A 20,090-nucleotide genomic window follows, 5' to 3' on the forward strand; every position below is an offset into this window, starting at 1 on the left:
AAAGTAGAGGAGAAAGTATCTAAAGTAAGGGTCTTTATCCCTATTTGTAATTAGCGACCTTAGTATAGTAATTCAGGAAGTTTTTAGAATTTTCCTAGTACTTTAAAAAAAATCACAAAATTTTCATATTTTATTTCTGGCAAGGCTCAAAGTAAGAGATTTAATAGCAAGGCAAGAATAATAAAATCACTATCTTATACGCGATTCTAGCCGCATTACTAGTTTAAAATAAATATATAGCTATTAAAATATCGAGAATACTATAAAGTATTAATGTGTAATAGAATTTGTAGTTATAATAAAGGTATAATTAAAAATCGATTTTTTGGGGTGGGCGGTTGGGGGGTATGGGCGGTTGGCCAGTGGATTCTTCTAGTCGCTAGATGAACTCGACGATTTTCAGAAATTTTTAGAAGATCCACTAGCCAACCGCCCAAACCCCCATCCAGCCACCCCAAAAAAAGTCGATTTTCAATTACACCTTTATTATAATTACAAATTCTTTAATATATTAAAATGACATAGTATTTTCGACATCCTGATAACTATATATTCATTCTAATCTTGTGGTGCGGCTAGAATCGCCTGTTAAAGTTGAATTTTGATTTTTTTTGATATGCGCCCGGCTTACTAAAAATTATGAGATGCAATCGAGCACAAAAGAACTGCCAAGTTTTAGCCCACTATAGAATAAGGACCAACCAAATATACCTCTATTATTGTTTTCAAGAGATGAGGGGAACATGAGCGGAGCCTTCATTAACGCATGGGCGAACCCAAGAACATGAGAAGCCCCTTCCTCGTTCGCTCCTTCCTCGTTCGCCTCTCGTACGGCCGCCCCTTATACGATACTACTCCTCTGATTCAGACGATTCGGACGATCCCACTCCAGGAGGAGCTTATTTACGACGTCCTCCTGCCAATGATTTATCGTCTGAGGAAACCGAGAGGCGACAAGATCCTGGCGAAGCTAGCTCTGGAGCCGAGTTTGAGTCGGATATGGAGGCTAGTTCCGGCTCTGCAGACGATTTGGGCTCTGCGGACGGTTCTATGGACGATTCCCTGGACGAGCTTAGTTCTCTGGACGAGCTTAGCTCTTTAGACGGCTTTATAGAAGAACCTGGCTCTGCAGACGGTTCTGCGGACGATTTTGGGTCTGAGGCTAGTTCAGGAGCCTCAGGTGGAGATGGAGGTGGCTATTGGTCAGACAGTGACTATTAAAAGCTGGTCGTTTTTGGGGGTTTTCGTCAAAAGCCCTATTTCCTTTGTATACCTGAATGAGGGCATTCGGACTTGGTTTCCGGGGGGGTGATGTAACGGCGCTGGCTGGGCGTGGCTGTCACATGACTGGTTTCACCTAGCTAGCCGGCGTTTCAGTGGTTTTAGCTAGTATTTCCCTCCTTTTATCCCCTTTCCTTCTCTCTCTCTCTCCTTCTTCTCTTTAGCTTAGTATTTTCAATACATGAGATTCTTGGATCTTTGAGCCCTGGCCATTGCCTCGATCCCGCCGTCACACCTTACAAAAATCTCAAAAGCTCATTTTTACTTAAAATAGCCGTATTGAGATGAGTTTTAGTCTAAAATATAAGATAAGTAGCTAAATAGAAAGCCTAAATTAAGTAGAGTATTTGTGCTACTAAAAGTTTTCTTATAAGAGAAGTGGTTCTAAAGTTAATTGCAATTAAAAGGGGAAATTGGGTTCGGGGAATCGATACTGGCATCGATACCTATCGATACCGGAAATTAAGGAATTTTTGCCAAGCCTGGGTGTTGCAGGGGTTGGCAGGGCACACTGATATGATAGGCATAATCAGTTGGGTGTAGGCGAATGTAAATATTCCTCCTCGGTCACTGGAAAGGAGAAATTGTCCCACGATGGAACAATTCAGGTTGTGCCGAATATTACTTTCTAAACGGCAATTTGACGCGAGGGTTGGAGCTCTGCATGAGAAGCATATATCCCATATTGCGTGTTCGTAGATATCTGGCCTGTTGTCGCTGGGTGTGTCCTCAAGCTCGGTAGCCAGTTGAGTCTGCAAAGTGGCGAGCGCGGATGAATCATTCTGGTGCCGTGGATGGACAGAAGCTTAAAGAAATTCAAGATTAACTGTGTCGTTTGTATCCCTGTTCGTGAAATTGTGATAGTCGAGCCAATTGATCGATGTAGTGCAGTTTGCTCTGACGCTGAGATTTCGAATGATAGAGATGGCCGTTGCATTGGTGATGGACATATTGGTGTGGATCCGATAAGGGCAAATGTCAGCGAGATCTGGGTGAAATAGTTAGTGGAGACACAAAATATAAAGGAGGGGCTTTGTAGCGATCGAGTCGGACAAATATGGGAAGTGATTTTACCGCAAGTAGTGTCAAAGGTATCGTACGCCAAAACACTGCAGTGGATCATCTGTGGGGTGGCAAAATGCACAAGTTGCTGATGTGGAGCCATATTTGACCTTGTTCGAGTCCCAACGGTCGTACAGCATGTGCTGGCAACGGCCCCGTGGGTCTGGGGGCTGGGCACAGAGCTGCAAGCCACCCTTAACTATCTCAATTCATCCCAGCTAATGAGTTCACTTCTTGTGAGTTCTGATGGAACTCCAAGTATCTTTTCCGCGCGTTCCATTTCCCGCATAGCCCAGGAACTACCGTCCATGAAGATATGCCATTCTTGGAGGTGATATCTCGCTGGAAATTCTAACGCCACGTCGGGCGTTGCCATCCACCTTCCCTTCCCAACAGGATCAATCCTCTCGGGAGGCGTAATCTTAATATGTTTCGTCATTTCAATGCCTGAACCCCATATAACTTTACAGTTGTCCCCCTCAAACCCGGGGTACACTTCAAGGGAGGGATTCAACTCTTGCACCGCTAAGAAATTCCCCACCACTAGAGTAGGATCGCTCTTCGATATGTCTGGGATGTTTTGCAGAAGGTTGAGCCCGACGCCCTTCGCACAGAACACAGCGTAGTTTGATTCGTAATTCCGTATATTTGTGGGAATCTGCAGAGTTACCGGGAACATTCCAGTCATTGCAGCAAACCCTGCCGTTTTGATATAGTGTTGAAGAGCTAATGCATGCACGGCTTTGGTATACTCTGCATCTTGAATGCCTGTATCAGAAAGCATGTAATCGAGAGGGATGTCCTCTGATGCGTACACCCCACACCAAAGCGAGTCCCGAACTTGCTGGATTAAAATGTTAGCGGGCTTGATATCTTATCCATCAGAGATAGATGTGCAAACCGGATGGCCAGCATGAGCTATGCAGTTCTGCCATCTTGCAAGCTTGGCTGCCACCATCGACGCCCTCGAGGCGTCCTTCTCGGCAGTCTTTGAGCCCCAGAAGTTGAGATAGCCGAATGGTATCGTAACTGCTAGGTTGAGCAACAAGGAGACCACAGCTATGACGTTGGGAGCCTGGCCTCGCCAGCCCGTTTCCACTTTTTCCTTCTTCTTATTCTTCGGATTACCGGAGTCTGTTTCGGTGTCACGAGCAACTGTAACGACCGCATCCCGAGACACGATATTCGTTGGCCGTCGGCGCAAATCCCCTCCGGCAATACCTTCGAGTCCAGACGCCGTCGCATTTTGTGAAGCCATTGGACTTATGATGGTTGGACTTATTTTGAACTCGGAAAGCCTGGAAATGTAGATTTGTAGTCAAGTTGTTGTTGAGTTGAAGTCAGGTCAAAGTTGAGCCTTGCCGCTAATCCCCATTCATCCCACCAAGTGTCTATTTTTGGACAGTGTTAGCGAATCAAAAAGTGGTACCAGCGCATCAGACAGGCTCCGACAAAAAGAACGCCCCTTGAAAGGCTATTTATTTTCCTCGACATATTGTAATTGAACTTCAAAGGAATGGGGGCGATCTGAACGGATATGGGCAGCCATGTAATTCTATTGTAGGCTTGAAAATATGTGCAACATGTTGTACTAACCCAGATGGACTCCATGCCTGAGCACTATCCACGGAAATCATGATGATCTAGCTTTCTTGCCCTTTCTCATCGGTGGAAACATAAACCCTGGATGCGCAACTGTGAAGGCAATCGAAGCCAGGGCAACCATCGCCCCGTCCAGCCCCAGAAATACTGGCTCATTCCTCATTCTCGGATTTCCCCATCCGCCCGCCATCTCCGGGATACGATACAGACACCGTATAAGGATGGTGAGGAAAGCGAAGCCGATGGCCCAACAGAAGATCTTGAATCGTAAAGGGCTCCTTGTATGCACATCGTTCGTGAGTGTCGTTGCATCCAGACTCGTATCCGTCGTTCCCTCCGCTTCCGTCTTGTCGTCTGTTCTCGCCTTCCTCCTCCTCAGAAAGAAGTCCAATACCATGATGCCACATACTCCCATCGTAACGCTCTGTAACGAAATCCCAGCGATTATCAGCGCATCACCGGCCGTCAACAACGCCGGATTCGTGCTGTTCTTCGCACTCGCCGCTACGCCCCCTCCGATCGCTTGCACAATTATACTGCCCAAATCGCTCCCAATGAAGATCCAAGGATACCACTTCGCCTTCAACCTGCTATATTCCGGCCCACAATACAGCACCATATGCTTCAGAGTCAAGTATATCCCCGCGGCGAGGAAACTCGGCGCAAGGACAAGACAGCAGATCTGTGTCTCGAACCCAGCATCGGACCATGGATTTTGATGCATAATAAGCCTTCCGATATAACCCACCATCTCACCAAAGATCCCAAGGCCAACGGCAAACATGAAGGTCCATGTTCTCGTCCACGTTCCGATGATAAGTTGCGCAACAAGTAGAAGGCCGAAGAGTGCAGCGAAGAACGCGTTTGCGCCCAGATTCGGGTAGTAGCCGTATAGAGTCGCACTGACGGGACACTCTGCGGACACCGCATTACAGAGGTCGCGGTGGTGTTGCCCCATGGTGGGGATTGGAGAGTTGAAGGTTGAAGGTTGGGGGCGAGGTTTGTCGAAAACGGTCTCTTTGACGAACAATGTACAGTACAGCGCAACGTATGCCGAGTATAAAAGGTTGAGGCGGTCACAAATGAGGGAATAAAATAGACCTTGATCGTAGCCTTGAAAGGAAAGAGGCGGAGAAAATGAAGATGGGAAAGGGAGGGAAATGTCGAGATTCGACAACCAAGATAAAGCACGCATCATCGTATTCGTGTCTCGGCTCGGCGGCCAGCCGCTGTCTTGTCGGGTTGGCGGCGTCGAATCCCACCTGCCAATTCCGACATGCTCCCTGAGGAGTTAAGTGGGGGGGAGGTTTTCCGTCGACAAATGAAGCCGTCTCGCGTGTCTAGCGCTCATTATCCCCGTCTTTGTCTCTTACCAATAACTCGCTTACAAAATATTAGCCCGCAAAGATTGCCTGTTAAGGAATATCTTGATACTGTATAGTTGGTATTCAGGCGTTTTCATTTCTATCCAATTCGGGGCTTCTACAGATCAAATAGACGATTGCTTCAAATTCTTGAAATGGAGTGACTGAAGTTAAGTGAGGTGTACCCGTGAAGGCTGGACAGAATCGGGCAGCATAACCGTCGAGCTAGTTGCAACGTCCGTTGCAACTCCTATTGCTCGCTAAATTGTGGAGATGGCACTTCGAAGCAATGGAGAGATTTGGAGAACGGCCCCTGTAATCGCAGGCATTTCCGCATCCGGTTCGGGCCAGCGCACTACTGCAAGTCGGCCCAGCAAAGCGAGGAATTGCTGACGAGTTATACTTAGTAGACTTAACACAATCTCAGAGAAGAGGTCGAGGAATTGTCAATGTGGAATCCTCACCTCTTCACAACGTCACAGTCTCTCATTCCCCTGACCACCTGCAAAGTTTTGCAACCCTCAGCCTTCCATAACTGTCAAAATCTTGCACAGCCTGCTTGAAATTTTTGGGTTGAGAATTGCTGGTAGTTCAGGCTATGTCAAATCGATCTGAGGTTTTCTTTGGGAGAGAACTTGGTCCACAACTCAAAGATCAAGTCACATCTTCATCAAATTGTTCTAGGTGATGATAAGAGATACGCACAACGTATTGTTTCTTTGTTCAATCCCAGGATTGCCATGCAGTATTGAATTTAGATTCATCAGGGACCCATCACGTGCTGCTTTCCCCTTTCATCCATCAAAAGAAAGGACTCCAACGAGCTCATTGCCTTATAGTGCATACGATATCTGACATAGCCAGCGAAACCAAGTGCTTCCCCTTCTCTAATCTTCACCAGTGGCCGCTGCCAACATCTCATTGTAACAATGCCCCTTAGCAACTGCAATAGAGCAATCGCTGCCAAGGAAGTACTTGGCCCTGTGCGCCTTATTGCAGTCTGTGCCAGGCCTGTTATAGTCCATACAAGTCTCACTTCTAAACGGGCACCTCCCCTCCTTAATCCCGAACTTGTTGCTACAATTTTGCCCGTCATGATTCTTAACGCATCCTTTGCTTTTACACCATATTTTTTCACAGCGTTTTCCCAAATCGTAATCATGATCGTGCAGGTCCTTGTAGCCAAAATCGTAGACGTAAACGTTCCCAAGTTGCCGGTGAGGATGCACTTTGTCTGCAAGGAAAATGACGCCGTCTTTAATAATGTTGCCGTCAACGCCGCGGACGTGATCTGTCTGATATCGGCCAAGCACAGCATAATCGCCATCAACGCTATCCATCTCAAACTCACCAAGCTCGTTGGCCTCGATCATCTTGCCCCCATGCTCCACAAGTGCATTTTCAACCGGGAAGTAAATCCTGATTTCCCGATTTGCTTCGTCGTAGAAATGGCTTTCGAATTTCTTTATCTCGTGGTAATTGGTGTAGTAATGGTCTTCGAAGTCTTCAGTCTCGGAGGAAGGGATCTTCATTTTCTTGCAGCCGACAAGCTTCACGGTCTCGTTCGGGTGCTTGTAGCTTCGGGAATTTATGTAGCGTTCTTCGTAAGAGAAAAGCTCGCGCTTCACTACACCTTCGGAAATCCGGGAGCGAGCTGAAGTAGGAGTCCATATAAGGAGTTAAGCTCCGACGAAAGTGATATAGCGAGGTAGAAATGCATATTAACTGTCAGGAAGGCGATTCCAGTTCGAACTATTGGTTTTAAAAGCCAAAATCTGCAAGAGCAATCAAATTGCATAGACTGAGAAGATTTGAAACGGTTTTTTTTCCAAGTGGGAAGTAAGAGGGCATTTATGGAGCGCCTGTGATCCTTCTTGAGACTGATACATTCTCCGCCAAGAGGGTAGCAAACAGCACATTCCCCGCCCGTTTCTACTTAGGACCCTCCGATCCCACATACCACGCACATCGCTCCCCCGAACTGTACTATAATTCAAGTTTAGACGAGTAGGAAACTAAGCTGGGGGCCATTTCTAGCCTATGAGTTTTAGCATCTCGTGGCTGAACTCCCTTGATTCGTATTCATCTAAACGCCCCGTAGCAAGATCTACATACCTTCAAACCATCAGACGGTCAATCTCCAGTCCAATATTTAAAGGGTGTCGTCTATCAAAGCCAGGAGCTATCCGGGTAGTGGGGACGAGTCGCGAGCTGTTGGGAGTTGATTTATTTCCTCCGTGTGGCGAAAATAAAGTATGAGGCAGTTCCTGAAGAAGCACTCGCCTAGAGTGCCGTCAATTGGGCAAAAAATCTAGAGGAATGAAACCCGTAAGCAATCCCGTGATAGAGCTTTCTGCTTGGTATCTGGAGCCTGATTGGTGAACACCACCGACTTGGCTTATCTAGAAATTTTTTAAAACAAGCTTGGCAAGAATCCTTTTGAGAGTTTCACGGCTTGGCGAAGGGCGGTCGCTGGAGCGCTTTTGGTTAGTTGCGTCATCCTTCGGACTAGTCCTAGGAATGTGATCCCACTTAATCTACGGCATAACCAATTAAGCAGAAAGAGTAACAACCGATAATTATAGATCTACTTTCTTACCAGCAGCAACCCCCCCCCAGTTAAAGTGTGTGCTAGGGGTGAAGGGCGGCAAATCTCGCCTATTTTTAGCGACCCTTCTCCTTTTCGAAATGGTGTCGTAATCTGAACGCAAGCCAGTTCAAGATCTTTAGAAACAAAGTTCAGGCAACTAGCTATTTATCTTCACTTTCCATGGACTTCGGGCTCGACTCGCATCTGCAAATTTTAACGACCACGTCACGTGAGCGATTCCAAAGCCTGTAGTGCGGGTGATTAGCAATAGGTGTCTCAGTAGGATTGTTCATAGGGGGGCGGTAGGAGATAAGCGAGGGGTATAAACCTCGTGTTCTCACTCTGTGAAAAAGCGTGGCCAGATCCATTCCCATACAGTGACTTGGCAGATACGTATGATAATAACTATACAATTTAATGCGCCCTCTAAAGTCTATCTGATCACCACTGAATGAACGCCATTGCAGTTTGCAAACCCTCCGCCCGACCATTCTCATTGCGAGAACTCCTAGCACAGTTCCCCAAGGGTTTTTTTTTGTTATCTTTCCATGTTTTCCACAAGTCTTATCTTAATAGTGATCCTCTTTTTATCGAACTGTTGCCCACCCACTATAATAATAGTCTGACTTATGCTAAATCCCAAATTAGCTTTTAATTTCCTCTCCCAATTTCAATTGCGTTTTCTTGGCAAATACAATGAGACAACTTACACAACAATCCACCCAAGCAAACAGCCCCAAAACCAATTCCAATTGGAATAGTACCACCTCCTCGTTCCTGCAAATACCAAATAGCCCACAGATAGAGATAGCACCAATCCCACTATTAATCCCATATCGACAAATCGGATTTTCTTCTCATTGGCCTCATTGGCATGCCTTCTCTGCGAACCCCGCAAGTAGTATCCTGCTATCATCAAGATGTTCCACATCGACTGTAAAACGAGGAATATTTCGGCTACAATGAAAGAATCATGATCACTTTCACCGACGATCAAAATCAGGAAAGCAAAAAAAGCTAAAACGGCGCTGAGTGCTTTGATACCGAATGTCGGCATGATTGTGATGTTGCAAGTTGGGCCACTATCAACGCCAGTAGGGAAGGAAGCAGAAGGCGGAGTATTTTGAGATATAGGAAGGATTGGAGAACCACCGGGCGACTGAGGAGGAGAAGCAAGATGGAAGAATGGAGCTGAGTCAGCTTCGCTATTCATGGTGAAGTCCCAGTCTCGTGCACGTGCGATTAACATCGTGAGCTGAATATTATTTGAAGTTTCGGCTGAATAGAGGTTGGAAGTCTTCCTTAAATGTTCAATTTGAAAGGGTGCGCAGCATGATTTAACATCAAAGGGATGGGGACACCGTCGCCTTCTGCGCCGCAAGGCAGCAACCTCGAAAAGGCCAGCAGTGGCTTAAATTCCGCCTTGGGAATTTAACAACTAGAAAGACATTGAGATCTGACTCACAGTGTCCAGCTAAGGACAGATATCTAGGCATAATACTCATTTCGAGGTTGTTGCTTTTGGGTGAAAGTGGTGGAGAGTGTTGAGGCAGCTTCGCTTCCAGGCACTAGCGGGTGCACGGATAATAATCGAGACCCCGGAACATAATCCTCGATTTCTTGAGACACTTCCAGTGTTGATGAAATTAAAAACCTAGAGCGGAGTGCCAATAAAAAAAAGGTCAAGTTGGAAATTTGGTTTACCTAGCGTTGTGCAGTTGTGAATAGGTAGTTCAATTCTGAAGCCACTACTGCATGTGCCAACGCCCCCTTACGAGTTAGCGAGACAGCCCCAAACGTGCTGCGGAAAGATCTTCGGGCTCTGTAAGGACTCGCACAGCTAGATTACATTTAACTCTCAGGGACTTCGCCTTCGGCTCGCTTCTGCAATGTACAGTGCCCACATCACGTGAGCTGTAGTTGCAATTAGAAAACCTGTATTGCGGGGTCGCAGCAATGGGGTGTCTCGCATGAGATTATTAGTGGTCAACCACCATAATTTTGGGACGCAACGACGTCATCTTGGCCATCACGTTTATCAACTTCTCGGTGGATTTTTTTGGGATATTTTTTAGAATCGCATTCGTCTCTTTCACGAAAAGTCTCCGATCGCTACTACGCACAAAAAGTCCGTGGTTATTCTTAGTTGTTCCCACTTATTTTCGACCCATTGGCGAAGTGGCAAGGATGGGCATCCCCTATTCGAAACAAATCAACCTTGCATTCGACCAAGTCACGCCTCTCGTGGCGCACGGCTTCAAAGTCCTACAAACCACCAGGAATATCACCTATATCCTTGCCGCCATTCAAGTCCTCACTGCCATTTTTCTCGGCCTCATCCTGATCACGTTGCTGGGACTGATCATTACTGTTAGTCCTGACCTCGAGCACGAGCGCCAGACCCTTGTCACGCCTCTGGTGAGATATATTGCAAATTCCGCAGTGCAGTATATGAGATGGCTGCAGGTGGGTGTGTGGACTGTGATTATTGGATGTGTTGTGGGAACTGCTGGAGGGGTGTATGTGACGAGGGAAGTTACAGAGTCGGTGGAAGTGGAAGGTCCTGAAGGGGAGGGCAAATCCGGAGAAGATTCTGGTTCTTAACATGTGATACTTGCTCTGATTTAAAAGGTGTGTCCTCCATAAGCACCTCAAATAAAAGGACCAAAAACTCAGCTTCTGACAGTGTGGAATAGTCTGTACGGGTAGCATAAACAAATTATCGGCCATGTTCGATCTTTGAATCATAGTGCAGAAGTGGAACTCATGTTATTGAACTCATAGCCTTGACTTACTTATCTCCCTTTGGGCTTAAATCGTAATCAGCCTGTTCCCTACTACAAGCATACTTTGCATCCACGTCAACTCCCTCCTCCCTCTCTTTCTCGATTCTCTCCATCAGCTCTTTATTGCGCTTCGCCGTTTCCTTCTTTTTCTCTGCAAACTCCTCTGCCGTCCACTTTGGCGGTCTGTAAGAATCGGGTGGATTATACAAAGCTTCATGGTCGACCACTTTCCGTCCATCGACACCACGGTACAGATCTTCGATTTCTTGTGACCACGGCTGCAAGTCTAGCATCGCTTTGATTTGAGCTGGACTGAAGCCCACCGCATCGAAGACCACTCGCTCAGGCGGCCCACCAAACGAGCGCATGACACCGTCGTCACCCATTTTCATGCACCCTTCTCCGACCATCTTCATTTTGCGAATTAGCTCACCGGCAGTAGGCTCTCGTTTAGTTTCTTCCTGTGATTGGTAAGTGATCGTTCATGCTTGGAAAGGGGCTTAACTGAGAAACGCTTACTGCTTTGGACATGATGGCTGGTGTATCGCCTAATGTTTAATGTATCCTTTGTTGCAGATCAAGGCGATTGGAAAATAATTACTTGAACACTTCAGTGATCTCTAGAAATGTTTTTGACGATGGGATGTGGTAGTGATTATAATGATGTACATTGAGGCGGATTTTAGGCTTCCATCCTGCGCCGCATCCAGCTTATTAGGCAAAACAAGCCCTCTCCCAATTGGCAAAAGGAGTAGAAAATTGGGTTGCCACCTCGGTTGCTGCCTCGTTGAACTCGTGGGATGTAAAGCGTTGGAAGATGGCAGAAGAATTTGTGAACAAACAGAGGTTCTTTATTCGGAGGCGTCTGGAAAACTTGGTGGATGCCACGAGCATGTGGAGGGGGTGAACAGGGGAACAGAAAATTGAATTCAGGTCGAGAACTAACGTTCTTTCATAGCTTCGTACAACTTGCCGGTATACACAGTAGGCGGTGAGAATGCATATGTTTATCGCTCGAAGAGTCCATTATGCCACGGTACAGAAAATATCCTCTCCAACGTCTGTCGTCTGAATCCGTCGGCCGCTCACTTGCTGACTGGTCCTTCAAAAGATGATCCAGCAACCTGTTTGCAGCCAGTCACGGTCTTCCAGGTTCATGTCCATCATCGAATCCTGTTCTATATAATAAGTAGGGAAATGTGAGGTTTTGGTTCGATTCATCCTTCCAAGATGACTTTTTGCAAAAATCCTTTCCCAACTCATGAATTCCGTTGGCTCAGCGCAAACTAGTGCTAACCGCTGCGAACTTTGAGCTGACCCTGCAAGATGCCTCTTACATGTTTCACAGTTTATATTCCACTTGAGCTCACCGATCTCAACGTTGTCCCAGACCGAAATCAGTGTGTCGAAATTCGACTGCATCTGGACGATACGAGCATAGAAGCAGTAGTTGAGGCCTCTAAGTTGCTATGGCTCCAATATAAATCGCTTAAGTTATTCCATCCGTTTTCTGAGATCGCCATTGATGTTTGCATACATGTTCAGGGCGATTGCACGCGGTGAGGAGGATTATGTTGGGTTGCGGGACTGGCTATAGTTTCGGCTGGGAGAAAACAGTGGGGCTTTGAGATGCAATGATGCAGATTGGGTATGGCGGTGGTGGGGTCTTGGAGGCTGGAGGGAGTGGGTGGGAGGCAGAGGATTCCTTTGCGTGAGGAGTGGTTGTTGATGCCACCGTCGTGTGGTAGATGTTGAAGACGAGGATGAGGTAATGATGTGCATCTGGAGATAAATGCTCGAATACTGTTTTCAATTGAAAGGCAGAGACTCAGAAAAGGGAAAGAGGATCTTTGAAGAGACTTTTAAGCTTTGCGGTGAGAGGGGGAGGCCACTTTCATGGTGTTCCGTAAGACAGAAAGGTTTGGGACCGGGGTTCTGGACGCAAGAAACTTGAAAGGCAGTATTAAAAACGAGTAGTTCTACCTATCATTCTGGCTCGGCTCTACTACGGGCTAACTTGTTTTGTGCTCTTCAATAAATCTCAGGGGGGTTTTCCCCGCTCATTACACGATCAAGCCGATGTCATACCCGAACCACCTCAAACGCCAAACCAAAGGAATCCCAGTCTTCAAGACTTTAGAAAAAGCAAATAAGAATAGTTTACTGCGCATTCGGCGGCACCATACCACCCACAGAATCATAAGCCCCCTGCATCACGTGCCTCCTCTGCCCACTCTCCACCTCAAAAAGATGACACCCCCTCATCGCAGCATTCGGCGGCGTGTAAAGATGCAAGCTAACCGCAAACTCCGTCGGGCTCGGGTTTTCAATCGAGTGTAGGCCGAGCGCATCAGCCATGTACGTGACTTTATTCGGCCCGAAGGATAGGCTGGACGTTTCCTGCAAGGGTCCAGTGTCCTGCAAGGGTCCGGTGCCAGGGTTGAAAGGGATTGCGAAGCGGCGTTCGCGGATGGACCCGTGGAGGACTTTCATCAGGCAGTGCGCGTCAGCGTGGTCGTGAATTGGCGAGGCTTTGCCGGGTGTCCAGACGAGGAGGAGGAGGTTGAAGATCCCGGGCACTTCGCAGACGAGGTTGCGGGTGTATTGTTTTTCGGGATTGGCGTGTGCGAATTTTGACCAATGGGAGGGTTCTGAGGTGTAGGAGTGAAGAAGGTTGTGTAGAGTTGGGAGGTGTGGAGAGGGCGTTGTTGTGAGAGAGTGAGTGATGTCGTTGAGGAGCGTCGTAAATGTGTTGGTGTTGTGGTGGGCGATGCGGGGTTGAGGTGGAGGGATGTTTCGTAGCGGTGTGCCTCGTGGAAAATCTGAAAAGAGGGAATTAGCCAAGGAACTATTTGAGGTTGGCGATAGAAAGTACCTGAAAGTGGAAAAGGTGTCGAGGACGGCTTTCTATTTGTTGATGTTGTGGAGTTGGTCCAGTTGCTTGTTTTTGCGGTTGCAGCGATCCCGCGCTGGATGAGTTGGCTTTGCCCGGCAACTTTCGATCGCAGGGCGCGAGTGATGCCTGTCTTGAGCGGTGCCATTGCGAAAGAGATGGTGCAAGTGAAAGAAGAAATTGAGGCTAGAAAGGGGTATCTGAGCGAGTGAAGTGTTGAAGATAGGTCCAGGAGGGGGAAGGAGGAGAGAGGCGTCGAGAAAAGAGGAAGATGGAGAGATGCCATATACGTCAGAAGCTGGCTCCGGCCGCTACCGGTGGATACGGTACGCAGCCGTCAGGGTATCTCTGCCTCACGAAAACAATAAGGGAGTGGTCTGCTGGGATTGGAATTGGAACCGGATTACGCCCAGACTTGCATTGCATTGCCCAAACTGCAGATACCCGTCCAATGAGAGGTGTTCCACCGCCTTTTGAGTGCTGAACTACCCTCCCTTGCTGCTCTGATCGAAATGAACCGGCACACCGACTGTTTTCATGCCCTCAATGCCGAGATTGGAGATTCTCTCCCCAGCAACCTCGAGTCTATCGCACTCACTGCCGACACCCTCAGCGCTGTTCCCGGGCCCGCCCAACCCAAATTGTTACCGTCCTCAAGCGTGCCCATCCGAAGTCCCTCATTCCTCAATATATGCTCAGATGCTTATTCTCAGCTTCGTAGCCGCCGTTCTCGTCTGGTGGTGCAACGGCCCAATCGTAAACGGATAGTCGGGTCACCGGGTCAGCGATAGTGGGGTGCTGTGAGACGATCGCCCCTCTTATCTCGTCCAATGCCGAAGGAAACCACAGCACATGTGAACACAACCACCACAACACCGTAGACAAAAGATGCTGTCGATGCCTCTGATAGACCACGTAGGTGCTAAAGAATAATTGAATTTGATGATGCTGCCTGACGACGAAGGTAACTAAGAGGGGAGAAAGTAAACAAACCATCAAAACATCGCGTAGGCTGGACGGATTCGGGCGAAACTCTGACAGCGCACTTGCGCCTCATCCCTTCCTTCATCGTTGAGAAGACTGTCTTGCATCCGATTTCGCACGCTGCCCACCTTCCCTTCTTTCGCAGCCGGAAATCCCACGATCCACTTGGTCTTCTCTCATTGGCGGCTAACAATCGCATGTGTCATCGCAGAGAACACGACTTGGTGTCCTCTCGACCATGAGCACAAAAAGAGGACGAAAACAGCAGAAAAAAACGAGAGAACTTCGAGATCAATTCATCGGATGCGGCGGGGATGTTTATCGCAGAAAGAAAGAGAGGGAGGAAGGGAGATGAAAGGGGGAAAGAAGACCTTAGCGACGCTTCCTGCTCATTGGCCACCGCCGATGCTTAGCGGGACATGGGCGATGGCGTGCGAATTGCGATTCCCCCGTGACCAGAGCGCAAAGCGGAGTCATGTGATTTAAAAACCTGGAAAGAGAGTTTGCAAAACGAAAGCGTATCCATGAGCAAATTCAAGGCACAAGAAAAGCTGCGAAACTTTAGAATCGCAGGAGGGGGTGATTGGGAGAGTCCGCCTGTCACGTGTAATTGGCTCACCTTTTCCTTCTGTTGAAATTAGGGGCCTGAGGCCCCTAATAGGCTTAGTAAGCCCTGGAACCGAACGCCATGGGGCTGTGCACTAGCTTAATACCCTGTCCAGCTGGAATACCCTGTATAGCTGGAATACCCTGTACGGCTGGAATACCCTGTATAGCTGGATTACCCTGTATAGCTGGAATGACCCTGTATAGCTGGAATACCCTGTATAGCTGGAATCGGTTCAGCTGGCATAGGGATTTAGTACATGTGACTTAGGGGGTTCAGGGCTATATATATACGGGCTACTTACCACTGTAGAACAGCAGTCAATTCAGTACGTTTTACTTGGTTTACATTGCAAGCACGTGACCCTAGCTATATTGCTTTAGCTAGCTCAACACCTTCCTACCCCCGACCCTTCCCAACACCAGTTGCTGCTTTCATTTTGCACCAAAGACGAGATTTGGTCGCTTTAAACTCTGATATCACTTAATCTACTTGTGAGTTTGGCGATTATCTAGATTTTGTGAAGTGATTGGGAAGTCGAGCGATGTAAAGTACCAAAGGTGAAGAGAAGAGAGGTATGGGGCTTCGACTTTCTGGATTCTTAGGCCAGATTGGGTCTGAGATAAAATTAAAAGAATTGGTACACTTAATGGAGTGTCTTTTTAAGACCAAGAAGAGGATTCAATCCTTGGTTTCCCACCCGAGGAGCTCGCGAGCAGTTTCATGTTCACAAACAGAGACTAGCAGGCTATCGCGGATTCGCGATGCAAACGTCTCGCTTTGCTATCCCGAGCTTCCCGAATTCGAATTCTTATCGGGACCTCTCTTAGCCGAGTAATTTTCCAACTGCGGTGGTTGATAAGGCTCTATATCTGAGAGCACAAAGGTTGCATGCATTCGGCCACGAGATCTTCCTATGTGCCCCAACCACACGGATGGCGCAGCTCTATATCATGACTGATGCTGATTGTATCAAAGAAGCAAAAAGGAAAACCCATATCACTTTCCGGAAGTGGATGGGAATGAAGGTGCAGTGTGGCTTGAGGACTACTTACCTTGAAACCTTGGCAGCCACCCCCTTTTCCACCTTCAAAGCTCCAAAAAGAATGCGACGTTGGCGTTACACGAGCGCGATTGTCGACTCCTCTGGCAACCACTCGCAGGGAAATCCCACCCATGCATTGGGTTGTGTACCAGTAAACCACGCGTCAATCATGGATTCATGGACGCTTCTCAGCAAATCCCGCACCTGCCGTTGTCAGATTTGAGAAACATCGCTCGAATAGGTGGGTAGCACGGCTGCCTGACGAGAGTTTGAAGATAACATTGTGGAAACAAAGTTGAGGACGAGAGGTTCGAGTGCCCGAGATGCATATCTATATGGATCGCAATAAGAACCGCACATTACGAGCTACAGGAGCCGAGACGTGAAACCGGTTTATTGGCGGGATTATGGGGGAGTTATTCTTTCAAGCTGAAAGTAAAGACGACTCGAACAAATTTAGACCTTAGTTTGTGGGGTCTGGAAACAATTTCATCCAAACCTCATGTATATCCCGTGGAGGTATTGCTCATCCCACTTGGACCCAGTGATCCCCGTTCCTTGGACTCCGGAACTTCGCTCCTTGAGTCTACAGTGCGTAACACATGTGCAAACACCTCTGTTCTTACATGTCGTTCTGCTGTTTCCGCTTACTGCTTCGATAATGTCAGGGCTCGAGGCAATAACCATCACGGGACTATGTATCGGGTAATCATAATCCAGAACACCGAAAGGGAGAAAGATAAAGAGAACAGATAATATTGCTTCGTTCAATGAACTTTATGACTAGATTCAACTTAGAAAAGCAAATCTTGAGACTTTGGTGGCTGGGTAAAAGATGCTTGGCTGAAAGGGGACCCGGCACGTCGAGGGATGATACGCTGGTGAGCTTTGAACGATGAATGGAACGAGCGTTCATATTTCTCAGAATACAGTAAGCTTAGTAATAAATTCAAGAAGTATTTATATTTATGTTGGCCCCTTACTGTTTCGAAGCGGGGTAAAGGTGTGTCGGCTGAACTTACAGCTTCGTAGCACCTAGATTACTGATCAAGCCGGGCACCAGCAGATGAGCTTGTTTCTTTCGTCTTATCAAATAGCTCACTTTCCCACCCGGAGTGGGCTATTTAATTTATCCGTTATCGCAATGAGGCTTAGTTCAACAGACAGTCAATCAAGCTTCGTGCTGTCGGACAGCAGCCACGACATCAAGTCTGTTGAAGCTGACACGAGCCCGCTAGCTGGCCATCCTACTGTTTACTAATCACTGAAGTCAACCCTTTCAAAGCACATAAATCCCCTAAAAGTCTCACATTCTTGAAATCTCTTCTGGGCTCGAGTCTGAATCTCCTCTCTCCACCCTTCAGCTAGTCCATTCCCTGCTTACAAAATGCCTGTCCTCCAATTCTACATAAATCCCAACCAGCTCAGCCTCGCGGAGAAGGAAGAGCTGTCCAAAACGTTGACAGATTACTACGCACAATCTATGCCAGATTTTTTCGTCGACATCATGTTCAACGAGGTCGGTCACTCTTGATTTCCCCTTTGGCTGGACCCTGCAAGGCTGACACAAAATCTCTGGATTATCAGCTTCCACACGACTCATTCTTCATTGGTGGCAAACCCACAAATGGAAAGTTCGTACGCTTCACAGCGGATCACATCGCTGTAAACTGGGATAAGGAAAAGGATGCCAAGCGAGCGAAAAGGTACCTAAACTGGCTTGGGGGAGTTTTCAAGGAGCGGTTTGAGCCGAAGGGTTGGACGTAGGTTATATTTCTCTTTGGGCCCTAATTAAGTGAACCAGGGAAGAAGACTGACGCTCTGCCTAGTTGGGAGTTCCACGTCACGGAGAGCGACAAAAAATTGTGGAGAATTCAGAGTTTGGTTCCGCCGTTGCTGGGAAGCGAGGAGATGAAACTCTGGGTTGAGGCTGGTAAAGGAGTTCCGTGGGAGGGAATGGAGAAATAGTGAGACTAGTGGGGTGTTCGTGGGCTGGTAATGTGGTCATGTATTGGCCAGATCGAACACTAGGCTCGGGCCGTTGATGGGTTACCACATCCTTTCAGCGAAATCCCTAGATAAAGCCATACCCTACTTGACCAAACTTTTCTAAGTTCTGCTCGCTATAAGTACTCCATTCCCTTGCCCACAGTATGTTAAAATTCTTCCAAATAACAGCGAAGTCCTCGATCGACCGAACAGCACTCTAACTCGACCATAAAAAGATCCCGAGGCCTTCATCTGTCAGGTACGTATTTCCTACAACTGCGATACAACGCTGAAAGTTGTTCATGGTAGCTGTAACATCTACAAAATGTCTGCCATACATGAATGGAGGAATGTAAAGTTCTTTCAGGAGCTTCCTGACCCCGACAATACTCTCAGCTTCCACGACAGCAGCTTCACCCGTTTCCCCGATTTCCCAATCGAGCTGAGAAAGATGATCTGGGAGGCCGCCATCGAGTTGGTGCCACAGCAGTTGATCTATGTCAACGACTTTCTCTATCGGCCGGTTTGCGAACGTCAGCCTTCTTTCATCTGGGATCTCTTTCAAGTCAACCGGGAGAGCCGCAAAATCATTCGTGCAGAATACATATTTGTAGGCTCTGGAAGATATGCAGAACCTACAATCAATCGAGATGGATGGTATTTAAACAAGTCACGAGATATCCTTTGCATTTACGACTGTCTGCTCGAGCGGACTGGGAATTCCATCTTTATAGAGGAAGACCGCATCCAATCATACAACGAAAAATACATTGAATACTCCGCCACGTATTCTAGCCACTACTTCAAATGGAAACAATACTATTTCGACTGTGTCAAGGCAATGAAGAGAGTAGAGATTCGCAGACCGAACATAGATCACGATACACAGGCAAATATCGACTCCGCGAGGGATGTTGTCGATGAGCACCTAAAATTTCCGCAATATTTGGCCAACTTTCCTTCCATGAAGGAGGTCAAAGTAGTCCCTCATCGATGGAGCTCCAGGAGCAAAAAGGAGATGGAGATCTGCGAGACGATTTTAGCGACACTCTTGGAGGACTTTCAAGCAACAGACAAAACGTACCGAATTCCGAATATCACGTTTAAGCAAGACTCCCCCGAGCAGATGGCTCTCGAAGAGCTTGAAGGAGACTGGCAGGACAATCTCTTTATGGGTTTGCCTGAAGATTATGAAGAGTTCCTCTTAGACTCATCCCCAGAAGCTGACGAGGAGTTCAATTACATGGTGGGCTTGTACGCTTCGGACTTGGCACTGGAAGAATAGAGGGGTGATGTGGATATTCAATTTTGGACAATGTAAAAAGCCGTGTTCGAATCCGTTGCTCAACTAAAACAGATTTAAGACACATTTAATTTCTTGCAGACCGGGTTTCAAGACCATGAGCTCTTTTGGTATTTATGTTAAGTGATAGGCAATTTCGGGACCGAACCAGACATATTATTCCTTCAGCAGTTTGGGTGCGCTTCATCCCCTTGAAATTGATTCTTGAAGGGGAGGTTGGGAATACGAGTACTGCGGATTCACTGTCCGATATCCGGAGCAGAGCCGCCATTTGCAAATTTCTTCAGTCTCAGAGTTTGCTCGCGATGTCACTCAGAATTTGGAAACACAAAAGCCTCTCTTTTTATTCAAAAGCTCCTTGAGATCTGTTAGGATAAGTGCTCTATCTACAGATAATACCATGGGCTACGAGGGAGCCTATCTCCTTGTCCTAAGTTCTGAAGGCAAGCGGCAAATGACCATTCTATTGCACGCCGCCTTTATAATAAATTCGGTGCTAAGGAAGCTATCGCGATCTCGCGAGCAGTGCCCTCAGATCGCGACACAAACAAAGAAACCTTTTGCAAAACAATACTATCCGCAAC

At 47.3% G+C, this 20,090-nt stretch overlaps 10 protein-coding genes across 10 annotated transcripts; 4 read left to right on the forward strand and 6 right to left on the reverse strand.

Annotated features, from left to right (window-relative positions):
- The first annotated feature begins 700 nt into the window (after positions 1 to 700).
- Positions 701 to 1,461, forward strand: K444DRAFT_614812 (uncharacterized protein). The gene has a single exon (XM_024880600.1). The coding sequence runs from the start codon at positions 1,000 to 1,002 to the stop codon at positions 1,219 to 1,221; it is 222 nt and encodes a 73-aa protein (XP_024734781.1). The 5' UTR covers positions 701 to 999; the 3' UTR covers positions 1,222 to 1,461.
- Positions 1,462 to 2,412: 951 nt separating this feature from the next.
- On the reverse strand, positions 2,413 to 3,686 carry K444DRAFT_26684 (uncharacterized protein). Its single transcript, XM_024871448.1, has 2 exons — positions 3,245 to 3,686; positions 2,413 to 3,187 (listed from the first exon to the last, which is right to left on the reverse strand). The coding sequence occupies exons 1-2, from the start codon at positions 3,599 to 3,601 to the stop codon at positions 2,543 to 2,545; spliced, it is 1,002 nt and encodes a 333-aa protein (XP_024734782.1). The 5' UTR covers positions 3,602 to 3,686; the 3' UTR covers positions 2,413 to 2,542.
- On the reverse strand, positions 3,687 to 5,175 carry K444DRAFT_26671 (RTA1-domain-containing protein). Its single transcript, XM_024871443.1, has 2 exons — positions 3,940 to 5,175; positions 3,687 to 3,734 (listed from the first exon to the last, which is right to left on the reverse strand). Exon 1 carries the CDS (start codon positions 5,141 to 5,143, stop codon positions 3,977 to 3,979), a length of 1,167 nt encoding a protein of 388 aa, XP_024734783.1. The 5' UTR covers positions 5,144 to 5,175; the 3' UTR covers positions 3,687 to 3,734; positions 3,940 to 3,976.
- A 1,021-nt stretch (positions 5,176 to 6,196) lies between these two features.
- On the reverse strand, positions 6,197 to 6,985 carry K444DRAFT_533266 (uncharacterized protein; the record flags this gene model as incomplete). The annotated part of the gene is made up of 1 exon (XM_024875136.1): positions 6,197 to 6,985. A coding segment is annotated over one exon (789 nt), but the record flags the coding sequence as incomplete, so codon positions are not given.
- Positions 6,986 to 8,232: 1,247 nt separating this feature from the next.
- On the reverse strand, positions 8,233 to 9,233 carry K444DRAFT_26695 (uncharacterized protein). Its single transcript, XM_024871449.1, has 2 exons — positions 8,610 to 9,233; positions 8,233 to 8,531 (listed from the first exon to the last, which is right to left on the reverse strand). The coding sequence occupies exons 1-2, from the start codon at positions 9,146 to 9,148 to the stop codon at positions 8,438 to 8,440; spliced, it is 633 nt and encodes a 210-aa protein (XP_024734785.1). The 5' UTR covers positions 9,149 to 9,233; the 3' UTR covers positions 8,233 to 8,437.
- Positions 9,234 to 10,086: 853 nt separating this feature from the next.
- K444DRAFT_631611 (uncharacterized protein) lies at positions 10,087 to 10,503 on the forward strand (the record flags this gene model as incomplete). Its single annotated transcript, XM_024883387.1, has 1 exon — positions 10,087 to 10,503. The coding sequence occupies one exon, from the start codon at positions 10,087 to 10,089 to the stop codon at positions 10,501 to 10,503; it is 417 nt and encodes a 138-aa protein (XP_024734786.1).
- A 187-nt stretch (positions 10,504 to 10,690) lies between these two features.
- K444DRAFT_631612 (uncharacterized protein) lies at positions 10,691 to 11,216 on the reverse strand (the record flags this gene model as incomplete). Its single annotated transcript, XM_024883388.1, has 2 exons — positions 10,691 to 11,146; positions 11,205 to 11,216. 2 exons carry the CDS (start codon positions 11,214 to 11,216, stop codon positions 10,691 to 10,693), a joined length of 468 nt encoding a protein of 155 aa, XP_024734787.1.
- A 1,629-nt stretch (positions 11,217 to 12,845) lies between these two features.
- Positions 12,846 to 13,726, reverse strand: K444DRAFT_644338 (cysteine dioxygenase type I; the record flags this gene model as incomplete). The annotated part of the gene is made up of 2 exons (XM_024884952.1): positions 12,846 to 13,507; positions 13,561 to 13,726. The coding sequence occupies 2 exons, from the start codon at positions 13,724 to 13,726 to the stop codon at positions 12,846 to 12,848; spliced, it is 828 nt and encodes a 275-aa protein (XP_024734788.1).
- A 3,875-nt stretch (positions 13,727 to 17,601) lies between these two features.
- On the forward strand, positions 17,602 to 18,182 carry K444DRAFT_533075 (uncharacterized protein; the record flags this gene model as incomplete). The annotated part of the gene is made up of 3 exons (XM_024875123.1): positions 17,602 to 17,733; positions 17,802 to 17,977; positions 18,044 to 18,182. The coding sequence occupies 3 exons, from the start codon at positions 17,602 to 17,604 to the stop codon at positions 18,180 to 18,182; spliced, it is 447 nt and encodes a 148-aa protein (XP_024734789.1).
- Positions 18,183 to 18,528: 346 nt separating this feature from the next.
- On the forward strand, positions 18,529 to 19,488 carry K444DRAFT_631615 (uncharacterized protein; the record flags this gene model as incomplete). Its single annotated transcript, XM_024883389.1, has 1 exon — positions 18,529 to 19,488. The coding sequence occupies one exon, from the start codon at positions 18,529 to 18,531 to the stop codon at positions 19,486 to 19,488; it is 960 nt and encodes a 319-aa protein (XP_024734790.1).
- Positions 19,489 to 20,090: the final 602 nt, after the last annotated feature.

This window comes from Hyaloscypha bicolor (genome assembly GCF_002865645.1).
Source record: "Hyaloscypha bicolor E unplaced genomic scaffold K444scaffold_113, whole genome shotgun sequence".
Lineage (NCBI taxonomy): Eukaryota > Fungi > Ascomycota > Leotiomycetes > Helotiales > Hyaloscyphaceae > Hyaloscypha > Hyaloscypha bicolor.